Consider the following 24,285-nt stretch of genomic DNA (forward strand, 5'->3'; position numbering starts at 1 on the left):
AGTCCCTGCTACAAATAATGAGATTTCATTTGATCCTTAGAAAGATAGTTAAGTATAGTTAAGTAACTTTCCTCTATGCGTTCTTAGTTAATGTATGTATCTCAATATGAAGTTTTCTTACACTAATTCCTAGCCTCCTAATCCAAGTTTGGTAATCAGAATCATAATAACTATAAGCAAACATTAGTTAAACACACATTGAAAAGCCATTTAAAGATCATTCACAATGATGTATAGCATACCAAGCTAGCAAATCAACACGCAGAACAAACACTAAGAAGAAAAAGTGGTAGAAAATTAGTGGATTCCACGTGTCAAATTTTTAAGGTTTTAGGTTGATTACTAGGCATATAAATTAGGTTGATTGATTTTTCCTATTTAAAAACATTGTACCTCTCATCCTGAAAATGCTAAAAGAATGTGGTAAGTTGCAAGAATATATGAGAGACTGAGACTTTACCCACATTGCAAAATGGTAATGCACATATAATGATTATTGTATCTTCCATAATGACATGTTTGTCCACAATTAAGTATAATGTCTCCTGTTATCTTTATAAAGCAGTAACATGTGTGAAGAGAAAAGTCAAATATAAAAGTCAACCATTAACAATGTGGAATGGTTTGAGTGGAGAAGACTAAAAGAATTTACCTTAAGCTTCAAGATATTCCAACAAAGCCAGTATCAGGATTCTTGATGCAAAACTTCTGCAACAAACATTAATCATGATGTTGAAGTTTTGTCATACTAAGGAATCATAAACTACTTTTTGTATTAACACTCTGTCCAAATCTTGTTATTTTTGTATGGTATTCTTTTTGTTATTTTTTTTATTGAAACAATTTCCTAAAAATTGTTGTTTATAGTTCTCTAAGCATATATAGCACAATAATGACAAAAAAACCCAATTATTATATCTTTTGCTTCATGCCATTCACAAGACTTAATATTCGTTCTCATAAACCTTCATGTGATATGTGTGTCAATCCATCGACCATAAGGTTGTGTATGTGTTCAAGTATCGTAATGAACGAAAATTGTAAATACTATATGAGAATGCATACGGCCAAATATTTTCAAGCCGCTAATATCTCATATGCATTATTCAATATATTAAAATCAAGATGGAATGGGCAAAAATAATGCACCCAAGTTCAGCTTAAAAGATTATCTCTATCACATTATGAAAACCATCTAATATAATACATACAATGAACCATAAGTTTAGAAATAATGCATCATGTAATATAACAATACAAACAATGCCATATATAGGCATATATACGTATATTGATTGAGAACAAGATAATTAACCTGTAATTGTTGAAATAATCAAGAGGCTAATGGGACTTTTAACAATCTCCTCTCTCTCACTCTCTCTTAAACGAACCCGCCATGCATGCATGGGAGGAGAGGGGGAGAGGGGAAACCAAAATGTGAGTCCGACTGCTTGTCGGACGTGGATTCAATACTTACAACAACCAAACCAGCCGGCCTATTGATTCAAAATATGTTTGATTTCTTGTTGTTGTGTTCTCAAACCAACTAATATGCCAAGTTTGATGAGGAAAAATGTATTTACAAAATTAATTAAAAATGATGTCTTTAATTAATTGAAGGTCTTAATTATGTGTGTGTTATAAGATGTTTTTAATTCAAACCCCTGTTTTTTCCTTAAAATACGATGACAGGAAACAGAATATCGACCTTCCATTTTCTTTGCTTTCAACATTTCTTATTGTACATGCATGCTTCATTTTATGTGTGTATATATAGGTTCTGATTTAAGTATATGAGTCCAAAAGACATTAACATATTTGACAATTTTACTAGTTGTTGGTGTACTTTTATGGTTTCCCTTTTTCTAGTGTTCAAATGTGACTGAGTAACATCGACTTATACATATATATTATTGAACTTTATAGTTATTTCGTATATGTTAATCTAACATGCCAAGGAAAAAAATTCAAATTCCATTTTACCAAATTTCAATAAATTCAGGAACCAAACGGCCCCTTATGAATCATGTGACATTCCACAATATCTATATCCGCAACATTAGCATGAAAGTAAATAAGGGTATTCTTCGCAAACGTATTATCTTCAAACCCATTTTTCATGATCTTCCCATGAACATCACAACCCATGTTAATCCAAGAAAGCTTAGTACAAACGAAAAAAGTATAACGATCCGGCCTAACATCTCGTTTTTCCATCTGGTTAAACAAAGAAACAGTCTTTCCAGGGTTCGGGCTTTGAGCCAAGCCTCTAAGCATAACATTCCACATAAATAAGTCCGGTTGAGTAATATGATCGAACACTTGGTACGCATAACCAATTCCAAAAGGTATAACCAACGCCGAAACTAATAAAACTTCTCGAAGATTAAATTTATTTCTATTTAATCCATTAATGATCATTGAAGCATGAATCTGACTCAGTTTTTTGAAACTAGTGATTTCCCGCCATAAAAATAACCGCTGATGGAATTTTGGTTTTTTTTTTTTAATTGATTTGGGCCATCTGTATTAAAAGGCCCAAAGTTTCATTATCTTGTATTAGAAGAAAAGAAAAGAAGGTAATTTGAAAAAATAAATAAAATTTAAAAAGAATCCGGCATCTGAATAACAACTTCGAAAATTACAATCACAATTTCTTCATTTTCATCACAACCATGAGTATCTATCCACCCATTTCCTTTTATTTACTTATTTCATCTTATTATTTTATATATATCTATATATATATTAAAACAGTAATTAACCGAGCCTTCTGAATCACTCTTCAAATTCAAATTTATGCTAAAAATTTGTCATGTAGGATTTATCCTATGTGGCATGTCCATATTTTTTTAACAATATTTTATTTTTTTTAATTATATTTATAGATATTAAAAAAAAAATCCAACTAATTATTTATATTAATATTATAATTATATATATATATTATATATTAAAGATTGAAAGTATCCTCATTTTATTGTTCATAGGATCTACGTTATTTAGTAACAAAATTTCAAACTCCTTCATTCTCATATATTATTGTCAATATATTTTATTAAGTATAGTAGGATTTTAAATCTTTTTAATGAAAAAATTGATATTACTTATCTAATCACACGAATGTCTATCCTATATATACAAAATTTTTGAGTTTATGTCTCCCTTCTTAACTCTTTACTAGCTCAACGCATTAGATTTAAGTTCTTAATTTGGTTAAGTATTTATATTTATTTATTTGAATTTATTTGAATATATGTCTTGATATATTTTAGCTTTTATTATTTTCATGAATTGAAAAAAATCTTACTATATTGATATAAATTGATTTATGATACAAATTCGTTTTATTATTGATGTGCATATTGCCCTATTCTATGTTTTTTAATAAGTCCTCTGCCCCATATGGGTATATTTGTTTTCCATTAGACGTGTGAAAATAGTTAATGGTACTTTTGTTATAATACTAATTAGTTTGTTTGCTTTCATGACTCTTCAATTTCCGCAAATACGAGAAGCCGGAGATCTCTAGAGGTGACTTGGTTTAATGTGTTTGAGATTGTCTTTATATATTAACCCCAACTTCCCCTGTTTCGCTCTTATAATAATAATTAAATATATTCCGTTCTTATTGTGATATCCCAGATGTATCGTGGGCCTTGGTTAATTAGTTGTCACAAAGTTTTAGTATGGACTAAAATATGTGCTTGACAAGTAATCCTAGATTTGTTCACATCTGTTCTTATTTTAATTTGGTTCTCATTTGAGTATTACTCTAAATATTGTTTAAAAGGGCAATATTGGAAAAAAAAAATAAAAAAAGAAAAGCTACACGTAAAAGAAAGAAAAGAATTTGTGTAACCGTCATTCACATGTCACATAACTCCATCTTATTTTCATTTTCATACTATAATTTTGCAGGTAATTAATTAGCAATTTGTGTAACCGTCATTCGTGTTTTAATGTTTTAATAAAAAATATTATTTTTAAATTCTAATAAATCTTGTTTTATGGATATATATGTGATGGTTGAATTGTAAATCCTTTGTACTTTATGCATATTCAAAATTTGGTGCATTCATATTTTATATATATAGAATTTGGTGCATCCATGTTTTACTGTAGGAAATATTGTATATGTAAAATTCTTAGTCTTAAGATTTTTATCAATATATATAATAATTTGGTGCATCCAATATTGCCCTTTTAGACAATATTGCCCTTTTACAAATTCTTTTCTTTCTTTTACGTGTAGCTTTTCTTTTTTTATTTTTTTTTTCCAATATTGCCCTTTTAAACAATATTTAGAGTAATACTCAAATGAGAACCAAATTAAAATAAGAACAGATGAGAACAAATCTAGGATTACTTGTCAAGCACATATTATAGCCCATACTAAAACTTTGTGACAACTAATTAACCAAAGCCCACGATACATCTGGGATATCACAATAAGAACGGAATATATTTAATTATTATTATAAGAGCGAAACAGGGGAAGTTGGAGTTAATATATAAAGACAATCTCAAACACATCAAACCAAGTCACCTCTAGAGATCTCCGGCTTCTCGTATTTGTGGAAATTGAAGAGTCATGAAAGCAAACAAACTAATTAGTATTATAACAAAAGTACCATTAACTATTTTCACACGTCTAATGGAAAACAAATATACCCATATGGGGCAGAGAATTTATTAGAAAACATAGAATAAGACAATATGCACATCAATAATAAAACAAATTTGTATCATAAACCAATATATATCAATATAGTAAGATTTTTTTCAATTCATGAAAATAATAAAAGCTAAAATCTATCAAGACATATATTCAAATAAATTCAAATAAATAAATATAAATACTTAACCAAATTAAGAACTTAAATCTAATGCGTTGAGCTAGTAAAGAGTTAAGAGAGGGGACATAAGCTCAAAAATTTTGTATATATAGGATGGACATTCGTGTGATTGGATAAGTAATATCAATTTTTTCATTAAAAAGATTTAAAATCCTACTATACTTAATAAAATATATCGACAATAATATATGAGAATGAAGGAGTTTGAAATTTTGTTGCCAAATAACGTAGATTCTATGAACAATAAAATGGGGATACTTTCAATCTTTAATATATATATATATATAATTATAATATTAATATAAGTAATTAGTTGGATCTTTTTTCTTTTTAATATCTATAATTATAATTAAAAAAATAAAATATTGTTAAAAAAATATGGAGATGCCACATAGGATAAATCCTACATGGCAAATTTTTAGCATAACTTTGAATTTGAAGAGTGATTCAGAAGGCTCGGTTAACTACTGTTTTAATATATATATATATATATATATAGGCAAAAGTTATTTTAGGGACTCCTTAGGGACTTTTAGAACTCCTTCTACCTCCTTCTACGGCCACCACCAACATCATCTCCGACCACGGCGCCGGCGCCGACAGCAAGGGCTACGCTCGTACCATATCAAACCGCCACCATCTCTTGGATCTCCGCCCATCAAATCCATACGATTCCCATATGCGCCCCTTAACGGTCTGCTTAGAACGGATGAGGGCCTCTGGCCCGTACCGTATCTAGCCGAAAACGAACCTGATTCTCGCCGGAAAAGTCGCCGGAGATGATCAGTGGTGATTAGATCGGATGAAAATGGACGGTCTAGAGATCAAATGAGAAGGTACCTTAAGGAGAGAAGGTTCGTTTTTTACTTTTTTTAGCTTCTTTTTTGAACTTTTTTTTTTCCGTTTTTCACTTTTTTCATTTTCTCTTTAATTAACCAATTTCATATAAAAATTTTAAAATTTTATTAAAAATATTTTATTTTTCAAAGGGCGTAGCCCGTAAGATATAGGTGAAGCCCAATTTCTAATTAACCAATTTATTTTTGAAAATACCTCTTCGTAAAATATTTTTTCATTCTCTCTTTAATTAACCAATTTCTAAGGCTTTATATATATATATATATATGTATATATATAAATAGGGTGATGATCCTGGAAGAAGGTGTCTTAAGGAGAGAAGGGATAGAAGGTCCTATTAGCTAATCAGAACGCAACATGTGGCAAAATTAAAAAAAAAGCGCGGTGGCAATTTTGTAAATAAATGAAAGTTTTGTGAAGCTTGGTCAGCTTGGGATCTCAGTGGGTCAGGTCAGCTTGGGATGGGTCAGCTTGAGTTGGATCAGCTTGGTTTGGGTCAGTTTGGTCAGTCAGCTTGGGTTTGGGTCAGTTTATCTGGGTCAGCTTGGGGTCTTGTCAGGTTTAGGCCAGCTTGGGTCAGCTTGGGGTTGGGTCAGTTTGGGGTCTGGGTCATCTTTGGTCATGGTTGGGTCAGCTTGGGGCCTGGTTCAGGTCAGTTTGACACAATTTACACATAATCTACACATCTACACAAATGTAGATTATGGGTTCTGGGTTCGGTCAGGTTTTGGTCAGCTTGGGGTTAGGTCAGGTTAAGTCAGCTTGGGGTTGGGTTAGCTTGACACAAATACACATAATCTACACAAATGTAGATTAATATACATAAATGTAGATTATGGGTTTTGGGTCAGCTTGGGGTCTGGTCAGGTTGGGTCAGCTTGGGGTTGGGTCAGCTTGACATAATTTACACATAATCTACACAAATGTAGCTTATGGGTTTTGGGTCAGCTTGGGTTCTGGGTTGGGTCAGCTTGGTTCAGGTTTGGGTCAGCTTGGGGTCTGGTCAGCTTGGGGTTGGGTTAGCTTGACACAATTTACACACAATCTACACAAATGTAGATTACGGGTTTGGGTCAGCTTGGGGTTCGGTTGGGTCAGCTTGGGATGAGTCAGGTTGGGTTTGGGTCAGCTTGGGCTAGAACCCAGGCTGACCAGATCCCAAGCTGACCCAAAACCAAGCTGACTTAGAACCTAGGCTGATCAAGCTGACCCAACCAAGCTGACAGACCAAGCTGATCATAACCCAAGCTGACCCAAAACCAAGCTGACCCAAAACCAGGCTGATAAAAGTTTGATTTATTAACAAAAATGCCACCCTTTTTTTTTAAATCCACATGTCGCGTTGTGACTGGTTCATAAGACCTTCTCTCTTTCTCTTCTTAAGACACCTTCTTATTTGATCTCTCTCCTATTATAGGTTTTCATAAAAAGTTATATGTTTTTGATAAATAAATACTTTCCAAATTTAAAAATATATGTTAAGTTTTTACCTGTTTTAGTTTTTGTATGGGATTTGATTTTGTTATTTTCATAATATACATGCTTTAATTTTGATATGAGATTTGATTTTGTTATTTTTTCTTATAATTATGTGTATATAGAGTTTTTATTTAGTTTAATGTACTTGTAGGGAATCCTACGTATATCCAAAGTTAAACAATTATATTTTTAATTTTGTATATTAGTCTTTATTTTAATATTTAAATTCTTTTTTGACATATATAAATAAGATAAATATTGTAAAAAATTATGAAGATGACACAAATGATGTAATCCTAGGTGGCAATATTTTAAAATAGGTTTAATTTTAAAGAGAACTTTAAAATTACAACAAAAAAAGCCTTAGAAATCAATGCTAAGCTTATCGAAGCAAATCCCGAGTTTATGACTGCTTGGAATTTTCGTAAACTGGCATTCCAACATAATGAAGCTCAATCAGATACGGCTGACTGCATTCAGTCGATTATCGATCAAGAATTACAAGTTGTAAGTTCTTTTTTGTTTTCTTCTTGTTGCTGATGAATATATATACGCACACACATATATACATTTGATTTAATAAGTTACCGGCTTTGACATGTAAACTTAGATTGTAGTAAGACTTGTCGGGAAAGATGGATCAAACGCTCACCACGTATGAATAGTTCATTACACACTATCGGTTGCAACACACTAAGTAAATGAGCGGAAAAATAGGCAACACACGGGGGTCATGTAGTTCACTTGATGAATGAGATCAACCTAGTTTATATACACACTAGCGAGACTATCTTATTGATATTGATATGGGGTTTATAATTTCAAAGGACACGTGCTTCGTGGTGGTAAGTAGACCATCCGATCTAGATTAGTCTCTATACTTTAACAGTAATTGTTTCGATCACCCTAGAAATTGATACAGGATACACCTACGTAAGTATAAGATGTAAGGTGTTTAAGGCAGCTTTTACTTCAATTTTACTTGCAGAAGATTGTTTAAGGGTATGATAGTTTTTAATAGATGTTTGAAATACTACGAAATTGGTTTGATTGTATGTATAGGTGGAAAGTGCACTGACGAAGAATTTCAAGTCTTATGGAGCTTGGAATCACCGAAAATGGGTGCTTAGCAAAGGGGATACTTCAACAGAGCGGGCATTGGGGTTTGTAAATCAGTTTCTGAAGCAAGATGCCCGCAATTTTCACGCTTGGAATTACCGGAGGTGTGTGTGTGTGTATGGTAATATGTTTTATGGGGAGTTATTAAATCTGAATGGACCTCATTTGTTATTCAATCTTCACTCTTCAGGTTCATAGCTGTTTTGAAGAGTATATCGGATGAGAAGGAGCTACAATTTACTACTGATGATATGATAGAAAAAGACTGCAGTAATTACTCTGCTTGGCATAATCGTAGGTAGGCATGCATATTGTAAGTTCTTGTTTTTAGGTAGCCACATTATTCATTATTCTGATTTGCTTGGAGGGGGGGAGAGAGAGAAAGGGGGGGGGGGGGGGGGGGGGGATATTTTTGTGCTTTTAAGCATAGTTTAGGCTACAAATGCCTTATAAATTGGATTTCTGCATTAGAAGTCAACTTTTCTGCACAAAACAGGGAAAGAGAATGAACTAGAACAAAGCAGATTTTGTGCAGTCAAATGCTTGTAATATATGTTATATATTTTCTGGGATGAAATAGTTAGACTTGCTTGACTAGTAAAACAGCTATATCCAAGTGCAACCGTTATTGATTGATGCCTGAGCAATGCATGTTTTTTAACCCTTGTTTTGGTTAATTATCCGTTCAAGGATTTCCCCGTATTTGAATCCATCCCAAGTGACTAATTAGTGCCTATATCTCTATTGGAAAAACTACTATGGTGGCTAAGCTATTGAGAAGACCACAAAAGAAATTATCGTTCTACCAGCAATGGCATCAATGATGAATTTCATCTAAGACAGTTAGTTTATCATGCAGTTCCCTATGGGTCTTTCCTTGAGAAACATTGTCGTTGGTCATATATGTATGAAACCTGACTAGACATCTAATTGGTAACTGGTTTTTGCTCTACAAATTTATTCATTACTCAAGCTACTGATCTCCTAACTTTAACGAAGAAAAAAGTAGTATTCTTAATGAATTTAAAATATTCACAACGGTCTAATGGTGTAGGAAAGCTTAACCGCACTTTTCTGTGTATCCTTTCCTTCATGATATATGAACCCCAAGTTGCAGTGCTTGCATATCTAAGCGCTGATGTTTGAGATAACAATTTCAGCAAATTGACCTTTACTGAAAATGGGAGATACTGGCTATGTTTTACCTCTGACAGGTCAAAGGGGTAAAACCTAAAAGCAATTTATCTAGATAAGAAACAGATCGAAAGTCAATCAATGTGTAAAACGTGTAGAATGCAGTAGACCTTTTATTCAAAGAATTGGATAATTTTTGAAATAAAATGTTTTTGTAATTAAATCTGACACACTAATCATTCAGTGGTCGCCGTGGGATTAATCGGCTATAAAGCGGGTAAGATACCTAGGTGGCTAGGTGAACCAAATTAAAAAGGTGGCACACTTATCATTCATATAAAAGTTGAACAATAAGTGTTCTGTTTCAACTCATCCGCTCCTTTATGACCTGAATAAAATTCTAACCGTCTTAACCCAACCTGCCTATATTGAATCTTCTACCTAACACGGTAACCTTTCTTATTATGCATAGAAGTTGTATGCTTCCTCTACATGAAACTGTCTCTTTTGAACTTAAGGAGTAATTCTACCCTGTTGCTTGAAGGTTCAGTCCATAAAGAATGTTGGGTTGGGTTCTCAAAAACCATGTCATATTGAGCATATGAAATGTCTTTAACAGTGTGAACTCATCTCTGTATTGTTTAGGTGCACTTTCTTTTTATCAAAACTATAATCATATTTTCCATTATTTATATATTTTATAGGAATATGTATTTACTATTTATATTATGTGATATTTTCATACTCAATGACTTTTTCAGTGTTCTCGTAACTCATTTACTGGATAAAAAGGTCAAAGGATATTTTCCTAAGGAGAAGTTATTTAAGGATGAGTACGAGTTTATACATAATCCGGTATCTACCGATGCAGGTGATCAGAGTGGGTGGTTCTATCATCTTTGGCTTCTTGATCAAACTGTTAAAGCTGGCATGCCTCTTTTAGCTTCTTCATGGCCTCCTCATGGCTCTAAGATAAATGCACCAATAAATCTAGAGGCACATGCTTTGTCTTCTTCTGTCATTCTTTATTTTAATGAACCAGTTGAAGGTTTAAGTTCACATACTGTTAGTGTTGAAATTGATGATGAAATATGTAAGAATATTACTTGGAGTCCACTTTTATCATATAAATTTGGATGTGGTAAAAAAAAAAAAAAATTGGATGTGGTCAGCTTGGGTGGCACATATGAGCATTCCTTATGAAAGACCTAACTCCTCAAAGACATTTCAAGTGAAAGTTAACTCAGAACATTTTCAAGGGATAACTTCCTTGAGTGGTATTCCATGTAGCCAACCCTGGTCTTTTGACATGGGTGAATTGGTATGCCTAACCCTTTTGATTACTAATCTGTAATGGTGACAAAATGTGCTGGGTGGCAGGTTGTGTATTGGTTAGCTGGTAAGTTAGTGCAGGCAGAAAGGGCATCAACCCGAAAGTTTGAAACACATTTTGTCCATTTATCAAATGTTTTTATAGATTAGTTTTAAGTTTAAATGGTTAGAAAGTTTGCTGTCTTAACACAATAGTATTTTTTATATAAATCTAATCTACTTTATTTACTTAAGTGATTTACCAGGTTGTATGCATTCGTATACAGTTAGGGCGACTACTGATCTGCTTGAAGCACTTGATCAGTTTCTTTTCTAGCTGTTCGTTATTGGTTCATTACTATATAACCCATATTTTTAAGATATATATAGTATAACCCAGACAGATCACTAATCTGCAATGTTTATGGTTCATCTCCACTCGAAAATCTTATTATTTTTGCTTTCTTTCTATATTAGTGATGGTATTAAAATTGGGAAGCTTACACTTGCAAGATTATTGATGGCATATGATGATATGGTGTCAACCGATACTCCAAATATGTCTAATGTAGAGGAAGTTTTGCAACTATATTCTGAATTGATGAAGTTGGACCTGTCACATCATCAATATTACAAGCATAAGCACAGCTTGGTTTTCTTAAAACAGGTAGCATTCTAAGTTCTAAACCATTTATCTTTGAATATGTTGATTCGAACTATGTTTCATCTCTAATGAATAATGGGTCAACCTAAAAAATTACACTGAAAAGGATACGGCCAAATGGGTGAAATGGGGTTATAGGCATTATATGTCTGTTATTTGAATATATGAAACCTCCAAAGTTGCTTTAATTACTTCCATAATCATATTTAGGATAATGGTTGTTTTAGAACTTAAGAAATGGATAAAGAGTGTGCAGGTTTGATCAACCTGGCCTGAGCTCTTTTGTCAGGGATTTATAATCCATTGTTTTGACCCTTTTGCTGGCACGATCATTTTCCCACCTCCGATTCAACTAGTTGCAAGTTTAAGTAAAACAGTTTTACACTTTTGGAATCTGATAGCTCATAGCTGTGATGTTACAGGTGACTTCAAGCAAGGATTCTTTGCTAAAATACTGCTGGCAGTATAAAGAGTCAACTTCTACCAATATTACTGGTTCCGTGTGCTTAAGATTAAATTCTTTATCATTGTCAAAAATTGGATCCTTTGAGCGGTTATTATGGGTGCAAAGTCTTGATCTTAGCCACAACGAACTTCATTCTATTGAAGGTAAAACATCTATATATGTTAATTCTCACATGTATACTTGACATATCTCTACTTTCATCTAACACCTTTTATATTTAAAATTAGACAAAAAATGTTTTGGCTCACCTTGAAAATAACCCTTTAGACCTGAATCTATTTTGACATGTAATTTAACCTTGGTGAACTGCTCAGTGTGTATCTTTAATGCATAAAACCTTTCTGAAATCTTTTTATCTAAAAGGTACGGGTTGTTTCTGAAATAAAGTGACCCAGACAGGGAAAACCTCATCTGTTTACCCGGTTACATATTTAAGCGTGCTGATTAATCTCTGGTTTCTTCACAGGATTGGAGACTTTGCAGCTTCTCTCATGCTTAAACCTTGGTCACAATAAACTCTGCAGTTTTACAGCATTAAACCCTTTGAGATTATTGAAGTCACTTAAAGTGTTGAATATATCCCACAATGAGATTGGTGCACACACTGTAGACACAAAATGGTATCTGTGTTCATCTCCCTTGTCACATACACTCGATTATGATAAAAAATTTGAAGAACTTGCTAATGGTTATGTCAAAGTGGACAACTTTTGGGAAGCTTATTCAATTATTGGAGGTCTAAATTTGATACAGCTAAATATAGCAGGGAATGCTGCTGCTGATGAAAGGTTTGTGTCGTTTCTGGTTAAATTGCTGCCTGGACTTAAATGGCTTGATGATAAAGAATTGAAGTAGTAGTACTAATTTATTTACTGTTGGGGATATACAGTAAACAACGAAAATAAACCGGATTATACAATCACTGAAGGCGCGATACGCTTTCAGATTGAATCAATTTGGTGGTTCACCCCAAATTATTCAACCGGATACAATCAGTGATTCGAGAATTTTCTGTATGATTTGTGTTTGAGTTTTGTGAGAAAACGGGAGAGAAAATCTTTCTGATTTTCGTAACAACAGAATGTAAAAATTTAACTGCCTTTATGGCAGTTAAATTCAAGTTTCCAAGATTGACAAAATTAGTCCCTCAAGTTCTGAAAATTAATTTCTGAGACGTTTTTGCCAAAGCAATTATAACGGAAATTAGCTCGACCCCAGCCAGGGGCGCTGCCCCCGGACCCCCGTGCCTTAGGGGTTTCGCCCCTAAGATCATAATAAATTCATATAAGCGTGCACTCCGCACCACCAAACTTATATGATGTATTATTATGACTAAATAACCAATTAACCCAATTACACTAAAAAACCAACATTTACATCGTCCAACTTTCATGTACTCTATACATAGTCATGTACATTTTTTTTTAGATACCATTTTTTATTTTTTCTGGAATTAATTTATTTTTACCTTCCAGCCGACAAAGATTTAAAACCAGGGGTTCAAGGACTTGTTAAAGTCAAAAGAACTTCTCTTAAATACCCAAATACTCTGTTGCATTGTTACTGGACCATAATAATTCTCATTACAAACAAATCTAACAGTCCATGACCACCAATGAACACATGTAGGCAAGACTCATACAGTCATACTGCAAATTTGCTCTCAGATATGTGTATACTCTTTGTGCTGGATCGACATCTGGAAATAAATTTACATCTGCAATACATCTTCATTCTTCAGAGTTTCTTTTGTTGTGTTAATAAATTAGAACCAATATGCACCAGAGTGTGTGTATATATAAAAACGCTTCATATGAAGCTCTAATTTACATAGCAAATGACAGGAAGATCAAGGGAGCTCCATAGCGACAATTCTGCATCAACAAGGTCACCTGAAGAGGAAACCGAACCCATTACAGTTCCCTGATTTTCTAGTACCACACGTTCTGCGTCCTTATTGCCTTCTTCGTTTGCTCCATGACCAGTTCTTTGCATTTTTGACCGCCCTCCAAGTTTTTGCTTTAAGCACTCGGGTATCCCATGGAAAGCATAAAGAGAAGCTGAAAACTTGCGCTCATATTTCATCCTTTTCATTGCTTCACTTATTGTCAATGGCTCTTCTTCTTCTTCTCCCACGGCGTCTAATGCTATTTCTTGAGCTATCTCAAATGGAGAAAAGTTGGAAGCAGTTCCAAGTTCATCAATAAAACTAAAATCAAACCTGTCTTCTTCCTTGTCTTGAGATTCACTCCCACTATTTGTGTCTCCACTTGAATGTGAATCTACTAAATGATCCACATTAATGGGTATACATGACTCAAAATTTGTGTGGCAGTTAGCATCACTTGCATCATTGACTGGTGGATACCGATCCAGATCATTGATAAAGTCAGCAAAGAACGTATCCGAGAACTCCACCACATCATCCTTGACTTCTTTTGGCTTCTTTACATCATCATGATGATTGACATTTAGCACAGAAGTATTATGTGTCAAAGTAGGAACTTCTAAACATCTGTTCCTAGCTTCAAGCCTACGCAGAAGAAGGCTTGTAATTTTGGAAGGAAGGGCAGGGGTCATTGAAAACGGTTGACAAGGCCAGAAATTCGTGCGTGTGTTGGCCCCACGGAGTAAGCAAGCAGCTTCATCATAGGCTCGAGCTGCTTCCTCAGCCGTGTCAAAAGTTCCTAACCATACCCGAATCTTCTGTATGGTGTCCTTAATCTCTGCAACCCATCTGCCAGATGGTCGCTGCCGGACCCCCACAAATTTCTTTCTGGGTCGGTGGGGACCATCTAACGCTGCAGTCAGTTCTGCCTCGGTCACTATCCCGTCCCAAACCATGTTTCTTTCAAGACCATGTTCTTGATCAATAGGTTGCTTTCTCTTCCTAGCCATATTTAGAAGTGTTTTATGTACTTTTGAGTGGACTAAAAATGTTTAATTTTGCTTGGTTTGTTAATGATATGAGTAATCATTGTATGTCTGCATATATATAGAAAAACAGAAGAAGTGTATTGGTCAAAATATGAGCAACATTTGAAGTGGTCATGCTGCTAGTGACGTCTTATTTTTTATTCAAATAATTGCATCTAAAAGGTGAAAATTGGACACTTCTCCATGGCTTGTTCAATGACTTAATTTGTAATGTTTTTTGTATAAAAATAAGATTAAGAGGATGTGACGTATTATTGTGTATTCTAATACAAACCTAAAAGGTGAAATTTGGAGGTTTCTTCCTGACCTATTCAAAGTTCAAATTATTTATTAAGGAGTTTGACCCACCTAAAGTCTGTATGTATGGAACACACAAACTAACTTCAGAGTTCAGACCATCCAGTTACATCCATGAGACAGTACTAAGGTAAAGATGGACAAATGGTCTCAAGACTAGGCTCGGACCACGACCGAGCCCTTCACTTGTCTTAAAACGTGAGACCCAGATATATTTTAGAGTATTACGGGATAATTTTGTTAACGTTTTCTTACGGAAAATTCAGTAACTGTTAAAACAACAAAATATATAAATAAAAAAAATGACTCACATTGGAAGATCCAACTAATCTTACTCTCACAACAAATCTAACATGATCCATTATGTTTATTTTGAACATGAGAAAATTTCAACATGAGTCTTTTACTGATTAATCTAAGGATCTTTTTAAAGCCACGGGAAGAATTTGAAGGTAGTAGCAACTAATGCTGACATCCGTGTCAATATATAATACAAAGTTGGCACAATATATTCAATATAAAAACTTAAAAACAATCCAAGTGGTATTTAATATATCGAATATTCTCTCAATATATGCAAAAGCTTAGCTTTGATGCTTAACAAGTCTAGCTGCTCTAACTCTATAAGGCACATGTATGACTGTCTACATCATACCTCTCTCATACCTTGAGACGGTACTAGGTATCCTTGTTGCTTAGATTTAATTTGATGCTATACATGGTTAAATTAGATCGTTTGACAGTAAATATAGTTATAGACCATAAACATCTTCGCGACGCAAATCTTCAATTTTCATTAAGAGAAGCTATAATAAGTTTAAAGATGTTAAGAAGTCATCATCAAATGGATGGGGTATCTTTATTTCTCAAGTCCCTAAAACACTTTTGTCAGCATCAAGTAGTGCCATGAAAAAAGGGACAAGAGAACTTTAAGATGCTAAATCTCCCATCATCTCTTTAGATAATTAGTCTATGTTTGATTTAGGCTGCCACATGTAGTGATCGATTGTTTAATGGCATAATTAATTGTGTTTCAAGATATAACATATCAATAACAATATTATATATAGGGAGGTTTTGGTTTAATGATGTTTTAATTGGTAACAAATGGCAATTACAAGTCAAAGGCCATTCTTATACCTCCAAATGGCATTCCATCAACACAAGAGTGGTTGTCATCAAGTTGACCAGAATGTAACGTTCTCAAGTTATATGGCTACATAGTCAACTCAACTACTAATATAAGTTACACAGAGGGAGCCGTGAATATGGCATTTTCTGTAATTCTAGAAGCTCATGTAGTCGAACTACATATCTATATACACACTCTGATGACAACACCAAAAATTGCGACTCGGAATAAGAGTTGCTGTGAATGTGTGCGCGGAAAATCGGTGAGTTTAGTAACAGAGTAGGGGTCAGAACGGCCCATCGTATGGGTTGAAGCACATAGGCAGTGTCAGGACACAAGAACTTTTTATGTCAAAAATTTTACCATGCAACTAAACCGTTGATTATGACTCAGAAAGCAAATATTATTATCTGATATGGAAAAAAAACAAAAAACAAATCCACCCATTTATATGTAATTGGGTCAAAATTTCTACCACTTCTCGGCTAAAAGGATCAACTAAACATACAATGTCATTACGTCAAGAAAAAGTAACGGATATGAGGGATATATCAAGTTTCTAAAGAGAGAAACTCTTGTTAAAAAAAGGGTTGATATAACATAATACAATGTCCTAACATAAAAGACTATTGATTTGAATATACAAAATTACAAATGTTGATCATTGACCTGCAACCTACAAGGTGTTATCACCTGGACAGACTATACCATTCAAGGCTTCAAGCGAAGGGAATAACGTTGTATTATTAGAATTATTGTTCTCTGGAAACAACTAAACAAATTCACCATCACAAACCATCTGACATTATTGTATCTTCTACAATGCTATTTACATCTCAAACAACATTACAAACCTAACATGATTACTTCAGTCACATCAAGCAAGGTTCACTCACACATCAATAACTGCCATCAAAACTTCACATATTTGAAAAGAATCTCACCCGTAAGATAACAGATATCCCATCCATTCGTGCACAAATTTGGAGATCACATTCAGTACCAGGCCAAATGTCAATTGGTCTTAAAGTACACATAAATCTTCTCTTTTAAGAATTAGCACATTCATACCTCAGACGCAAGAAGTGGGGCATTATGGCCATCGGTTCTTCCGGAGAACCGGGTTGGCTTCAACGCTGGATCTTGATATGCAGAAATTAGTTTCTCATGCAAATCAGACACTGCCGGATTATTTTCGTCAATTCTGTCTTTCTTTATCATACTCTGCACAATGAGTAATATTTTAGTTGCATTAATCTGATAGCAAGATATAAGTCAGTGGAAGCAACAGTCACAGCTTGATACAAATTAGGTGGATTTGACACACTTGACACTTTCAAAGTTACTATAATGTGAATTACTTGAGCAACAACTATTTTTATACCTCAGCTGGATAACCTTTAAATACTGGTAGGAACCGTTTCCGGCAGTAGCTATTAAACAGAAGAGTGATGATTGGGAGTGGGGTAGTTAAAGCGGAAGCCAGAGGAACTTGCTTCAGACCAAATATCCCCACAGCAATTATGTGCATCAATACCAACGAAAAAACTGTAGCGTTATGCACAATTGGCCAAAACGTTCCACCAGTCTCGAACTTTGGTGAATAAACATTGAGCAACTGTAAAAGAAATAACATAGCATCATTATTCATTGTTTGTCTAAACAGTCTGCAACACATTAGAGCAGCATTATGCAGTTTCAAAAGAAGGAAGCCACCAGCCCACTGAATGACTGAAATGCCAGTGTTATTTGTGTCAAAACAGGTTATATATAACGAAATGTCAATTTTCACCACCCACTGAAATGGAGTTCCGGATCAGGTTTTCCAAAAATGCTGTAATTTACACAAAAAAGAGCATTCCTATGAACAGTAATACATTTCATGAATCCATCTAACCTGGTGACGGTAAATTATGTATGCCAGACAGTAGTAAACCAGTAGAAACGGCAGAATTAAGGGTGACAGGAAGAAATATGTAATGCCAAGAAGACCAAATAAGAGAATGCTGGGAATCTCACTGCTGTAAGGAAGTGAAGGCACTTCAAAATTTTCACCAGTTTCAGCCGAAAAAATTCTTCCCATGTAACTGGAAACGAGGGGCATCAAGCGAAAAAGTTCTGAAGATGTATTAGTCCACCCATTAGTCACAACATACGTTATGAAGAATGTAGCCTGCAGAGAACTTCAAACGTCAATAAAACTCATTGAAAGTTCAGTTTTCTGATTTATGAAAAAATTGCTTTCTCACTCTTCCAACTCATGATTATGCATGAATTCCATTAAATACGACAAGTCATCTCAATATTCACGATCTGGTTACATAAGGGTTATATGTTGAGGACTTTTATTTACCTGTCCTGGAACAGCAACAGCTAATATAGTTGGTATTTCTTTGGGCTCTAGAAAGATATTAACCCGATATAAAACTGATCCAGATAAAGCATTTGCAAAGAATATGTTCCATATGGTAAACCATAACATCTTGTTACATGCACTTCTCGCTATCTGACTGTGGGCAACATAGCCTTGAATAGAGGATAACATAATCATGACAGGTGGTACAAGATATAAGAACATCTTGAGAATGAGACTAGGAAGATATCCTGTGATGACCTGGCTTATAAACGTTCTGCATCCCAAAATAGCTTGTGTTAGCATTACAGGATGTTCAAAAGTACTTGACCTTAAATGGACTAACTCAACATGAAAGAAGTAATTGGTAGAGAGTGAACTGACAGTTGAAAACACTCACATATTCAATACGTCTTTTAGAAAAGGGAACCAGGTCTCTAACTGGTCCAAATTAGTGAGACCCTGCACTATGATGACAGGTATGAAGAACAAAATTGTAAGAATTACACAAGCAAAAACCACCACAACATTCCCGATCCATCTACTTAAGAAAGATGCGGAAAAGAAGGGCCAGTAAATGTCCCGAGGCTCTGGGGCCCGCTCAGTAAGCCACTCTGTAGGATTCTCTCCTTGTTGGATGTGTAATGCTACCGCAGCACCAAGCCGTGACTTAAAAGATACAAAAGCAGCAGGTACTTCCTATTGGAAATGATAAACCCAACACAAAATTTATGTCAATAGCAGGTCCAATAGGCATAGGTTCCAACCAACACTGCACTCACCTTCCCACTAAGTAATGATTGTTGCTTCCTCGCCTTCTCTTCCAGATCTTCTAATTTCTTTTCATAATAGTCCAAAAGATCAACTTTGGGCCCAAAAATTCCACAAAATCCAACACGCCCAAACCGTTGAGAAGCCTTTTGCGTTGACTTCAGATGAGCAAGCTTTCTTGAGACTTTACCAGCGTCACTCTAGAATGAATTTACCGGACAAACAGGAATTAGATGGATTAAATGCACCAAACACGTTAAAAACAGAATCATATAGATCTGACATTATGCGTTTGTGAATGGAGGAGATAATCAAACATATATAGGGTAAATGGGTGGGAACCCTTAGGTCCCATGTACCGTCTTGGTACCCACAGTGCACACCGCATTGAACACACATCTGGTAAGTCACCATCCTCACACATGGATCACAAGATATAGTTTCTCCACTTGCCTTTTGGCAAGTTTTGAACCTGTGACCTCTAGCCTTCATCTGTGGGCCCATGTGGTCACATGATGGCAGTACCACTGGAGGTTCACCCTATTGGTATGATCAAACATATTTTCAAATATCTAATGGAGTAGTTCTAAGAAAGTTTTTGTTGGTAACAGATGATACCTATAGGCCCTTTGAGTTTTAGACCATATTTCAGAAAATCAAAACAGGTCATTCCTAAAGTAGGTGAAATAAAGTTTGTAAAAATGGAAAACTTCCAATTTATAGTGGGACATCCAAGAAGGGAAATGGATGCAACACTTGTGAATGGGGGAATTGATTTCAGAGACTTTCACTGAGGGTCAAGACCGCAATCAGATAAATTTCTCTGTAAAATAGGACTCTGCAAGCATTACTGGAAACGCGTGTGAATATAAAGAGGATGAAGATCCACCAATTATAAATAGTATTATTTCTGTGTCAGGCTGTTTAGTTCATATATCACAAAAACTTCCAAATTCTACATTCCAGTTACAGATAAAATTTTGCTTCTGTCGAAATTTGATGCTATGGGAATGTTAAAATCAACCTAGCATGCCCGTATGACTTGAAAACTCTTCATATGTTATGGACAAACTGAAAGTGTGACATTAAACTATGCCAGTACAACCTCAGGCGCCACCTGCACCAAATGTAAAAGCTTCAGAATTTACTTACAATTATCTTCTGAATCTTTGTAGTGTGGTACACCATGCAATGTGAAAGATACAAGGAAGGATAATATTCCGAGAAAAACTTCGCAACGCTTCCACTTAAGCTGTCTGTAGACGATTTTGGAATACCACGAACCAGTACAGTGAACTGTTCTGGCTTAGGCTCGGATGAGTAATAGTATGCAAGCCTTTTCAAAGATATATAACGATACTCCTGCAGATTGCAAGTTCTTCAATAATTTATATAAGAATGGAAGTCCAATACTTACTGGTGAAGGGGCAAATACTTACAACATATAGAAGATAGCATACAAATGCAGTGAAAATGTATATCGCAGCGAAGTGAACCCATAACCTTCAGCAACCAAAACAAAAGTATTATCTAATACATCAGGTGACATCATGATTAAAACTGACATACAATAATAATAATAAATGGCTGCAATAGTTAAACGTTCAAGAGTAAGGATGGTAAACAATTACTTCTTCGATCCATCGTTCACATTTGAAATACTGAATGATTCCAGAGACTTGTTTGTGAGATCAGAAAAATCAATAAAAATCTGACTTCCCATATAATTGATTGGCAGAAGAGCACATAGGCCAACAACCGCAGCAAAAGCAGCTACTTTTAAACTGCAATAGAGGAATAGCATTAGATAGCTTATACTCTGATAGAAGGACATTTCCGCATCTCCATACGCTTTTGACTTTTACTAGTTATATCCTACTAACGTCATAGACACAAAATATAGCATCCCCATATTGTTTAGCATATACATGTAGATTGTTTTCTTGCATATGATAGGGTTACGAAATTTCACAATTTAATTATTTGAAACGGAAGTCAGTAACCTGAATATGATAATGCGCATAAAGACAACACCATCTAAACCGGCACGCAGGAGAAGTTCTTCTTCGGAGGGATTCCATGACCTGCTCACCCAACTGGTAGATGGAAGTAACCTTTCCAAGTTGAAATTATTTCTCTGTTCAAGTTTTCCTTCAGCAACTAAGCGTGGTGCATATACATCAGCATTACCAGGTTGTTTACTCAATATGGAGTATAGAATGAAGAATAAAAAACATAAACCAAGATTTATTCCGACAGAAGTCAGAAGAGCAGAAAGGATCATTGGTTCAGAATGCTAAAACCACAATTACTCCAAACTGTCTTAATAGTTCCGAAACATCTGCTGCATGGTAAGTTGATAAACATCAAAAGTCAATCTCTAAGATATCAATCATATAATTAAAACTTTATATTACTGGTAGTAAGTACCGTTTATCCTAAAGGGGAGCACCAGAAAGAAACTCAATATTTAAACGGATTCAAACATGACGCTGGGAACAAATTGGAAAGATGGACTTTTGCAATTTTGTGACGACCCACGAGTTGTGACACGTAAGAAGATATATGACACTTTGTATATAACAATAGTGAGGTCATGGACTATCTCAGATTCCCATCGACCCCTTAGTAGTTAGTACCACTAACTGAAGTCATGCTAAACCTTTCTATATATCGTCACACATCACATGGTCTCATTAAAATTATCTACATGATATCTGTTTTTCAGCTAGTGAACATGCTCGATCATCTACAACCTGCCAACCATCTCAAAAGCCTTTTTGCCACAGAAAACAAAACAGACAGGATCCAATAAGAGGAACAGTCAACTCAAATGAACATAATCACTAAGCATAAATAACCATATAAACCAATGAATATCTAGAGCAAAACCAAATTCTCTACGCATAATCTAATAATCCTTAAATCTCTAGTCTTAATTAAACATGAACTCACTAAACAAACAGATTAGGGGACAAATGCATATATCTTTCTCTCTCTATCTAGTAAGACTAGAGTATCGAACTAATATTGACTATATCATACACAACCTATATACACCGATGTTACGCTTTATAGTATAAAAGCGGTGATAATTTCCTACGAAATTACTCAAACATCAAAAATTTAATCAAAATTACGCTAAATCATAACTGAACACTGAACACACTTATAGAGATGCAAAATATCGATAAACATCTAATTTAATTCAGTATAAACATAATAAAAATAATAAAAAGATGCACCTAGTGTATTAGCAATTAAAATTAGATAAAATGTAACAACATAGTGTTTTTAGCAGGTAATAAAATAATAACCTGAATTAGAAATATAGATACAGATAGATGTAGATACAGAAATCATAAGCATTTCTATATCTATAGCTAGAAATGATTGTATTTAATCATATTATATTAAGCTGTATATATGAGATTATTATATATATATATATACTATAATTAAAATTATAATTGCAGGTACCTGAATTAACGAATAATGCGGCGATAGATACGGACAGGGAAATCAATGAAGGAAAGAATCTTTTTTAAGGTGGATTTGAGTTTAAGCTTCTTCTTCTGCTAATTCGTCACTCTTCAGAATTTATTTATTTTTTAAAACCGACCTGAAATGAGAGGACATGCCAGATTTAGAAAGACTCCGTTTAACACCCGGTCAACGTGTCTTTTGAATTAACGTAGATATTTGTGTATTCCGTTAAATGATTTAACGGATTCCGTTAGCTAAGAGATATATATGGGTTTGTCTGTTTGTATCACTATCCGCGCCTTTTATTATGGTTACATTTAATTCTTAAATTTAAAAAGAAAAAGGAAAAATATATATTATATTATATTATCTAAAATAATAACTAGTTTTAAATCTCGTGCTTGTCGACAGAAAATTTAATCAACAATTGTTGCGAAGATCATTTTATATTTATAACTAGTACTAGTATATTAACCCCGAGCTTCGCCACAGGACTAAATATACGTGTTAGATACAAATAACTTTCATAGCAAAAGTTAAAAAATAAAGAAAATGAAACTTTGATGGTTGAATTTGAAAAATTTAAAGTTATGTGGTAAAAAGTTAAGAATGTGAAACTAGTTATGTGGTAAAAAGTTAAAAGTTAAGGATTGGTCAAGTTTTGATATGATTAAATGGTTACAAAATATTATCCCCTATATATAGGCCAACTGACAATTAGCTAGTTTGCTTCCGACATTTGCGTTAAATTTCCGTGTTAAAGTTGATATGTCAGATCAACAAACAGTATAATTCCTTGTTAAAGATGATTAGTCATTTTAATAAACAGTAAAAATCATGGTATTGATAACTAGGCATCGGATACATTTTTGTTGGATCGTCCCGTTTTAGATCCTAAAAGAAAAAGCAAATTAAAAAGGAATAAAATATTCTAACTTGTACATGTAAAAAGTAACATCAAATAAACCAATGTATATGCCCAAACCTCAACCCAAGGTGCAACCGGGCGCAACTTACAAAAGTCTGACTTAGGGATAAATGAACGGACAGTAGATGGTTCACCCTTTACATTGATACTCTTCAAATGGAGACATTTTTTCTTAGAGTCCCGTCGACCTTCCCGTATGCTCCTCCAGGTTTCATTCGATCTTTCTTCTGCATTCTTCTTTGCTTCCATGTGTGCTTGAAACCTATTATAATGGGCAGCATTCATGAATTCTTCTCGAGCGTCCTCTAGCTTTTTCTCCTTATTGAAACCAGTCACAACTTGTGTTAAGACCTCTGCAATACGTTCTTTATTTAACACATACATTGTTTCTTCGTTCTACATAAACAAAAGCAGTAATTAGTAACCCCTGTTAGACATGCCAACAAACAAATCTTTTGTAACTGGTAATGGGTTATGCATCAATACCTCAT

At 34.3% G+C, this 24,285-nt stretch overlaps 3 protein-coding genes across 4 annotated transcripts; 1 reads left to right on the forward strand and 2 right to left on the reverse strand.

The window, feature by feature from the left end:
* Window positions 1–2,629: 2,629 nt before the first annotated feature.
* Window positions 2,630–12,984, forward strand: LOC122587552 (geranylgeranyl transferase type-2 subunit alpha 1-like; the record flags this gene model as incomplete). The annotated part of the gene is made up of 11 exons (XM_043759734.1): window positions 2,630–2,685; window positions 7,550–7,703; window positions 8,259–8,419; window positions 8,506–8,613; window positions 10,211–10,590; window positions 10,622–10,770; window positions 10,830–10,848; window positions 11,027–11,084; window positions 11,238–11,427; window positions 11,847–12,033; window positions 12,357–12,984. Coding segments are annotated over 11 exons (1,851 nt in total), but the record flags the coding sequence as incomplete, so codon positions are not given.
* A 727-nt stretch (window positions 12,985–13,711) lies between these two features.
* On the reverse strand, window positions 13,712–14,788 carry LOC122587553 (ethylene-responsive transcription factor ERN1-like). Its single transcript, XM_043759735.1, has one exon. The coding sequence runs from the start codon at window positions 14,786–14,788 to the stop codon at window positions 13,712–13,714; it is 1,077 nt and encodes a 358-aa protein (XP_043615670.1).
* Window positions 14,789–16,870: 2,082 nt separating this feature from the next.
* Window positions 16,871–22,988, reverse strand: LOC122587498 (CSC1-like protein HYP1). Of its 2 annotated transcripts, none has more exons than XM_043759685.1 (11): window positions 22,861–22,988; window positions 21,384–21,721; window positions 21,012–21,164; window positions 20,820–20,883; window positions 20,533–20,742; window positions 19,392–19,580; window positions 19,010–19,308; window positions 18,610–18,886; window positions 18,154–18,429; window positions 17,641–17,874; window positions 16,871–17,480 (listed from the first exon to the last, which is right to left on the reverse strand). In XM_043759685.1, exons 2-11 carry the CDS (start codon window positions 21,662–21,664, stop codon window positions 17,322–17,324), a joined length of 2,142 nt encoding a protein of 713 aa, XP_043615620.1. In that variant the 5' UTR covers window positions 21,665–21,721; window positions 22,861–22,988; the 3' UTR covers window positions 16,871–17,321. The 2 variants fall into 2 exon arrangements, with proteins under 2 accessions (XP_043615620.1, XP_043615619.1); XM_043759684.1 differs by having other exon boundaries at window positions 21,384–21,724.
* Between the last annotated feature and the right edge of the window lie 1,297 nt (window positions 22,989–24,285).

The sequence above is a fragment of the Erigeron canadensis genome, chromosome 2, assembly GCF_010389155.1.
Source record: "Erigeron canadensis isolate Cc75 chromosome 2, C_canadensis_v1, whole genome shotgun sequence".
NCBI lineage: Eukaryota > Viridiplantae > Streptophyta > Magnoliopsida > Asterales > Asteraceae > Erigeron > Erigeron canadensis.

Excerpts from the sequence above, each read along its gene's own strand:
- LOC122587553 (XM_043759735.1), bottom strand. The coding sequence starts at position 14,788 with ATGGCTAGGAAGAGAAAGCAACCTATTGATCAAGAACATGGTCTTGAA.
- LOC122587498 (XM_043759685.1), bottom strand. The coding sequence starts at position 21,664 with ATGATCCTTTCTGCTCTTCTGACTTCTGTCGGAATAAATCTTGGTTTA. Across the intron at positions 21,165-21,383 it reads ATGCGCATTATCATATTCAG|TTTAAAAGTAGCTGCTTTTG; the intron begins GTTACTGACTTC and ends CCTCTATTGCAG. Across the intron at positions 20,743-20,819 it reads TATGCTATCTTCTATATGTT|GAGTATCGTTATATATCTTT; the intron begins GTAAGTATTTGC and ends TGCAATCTGCAG.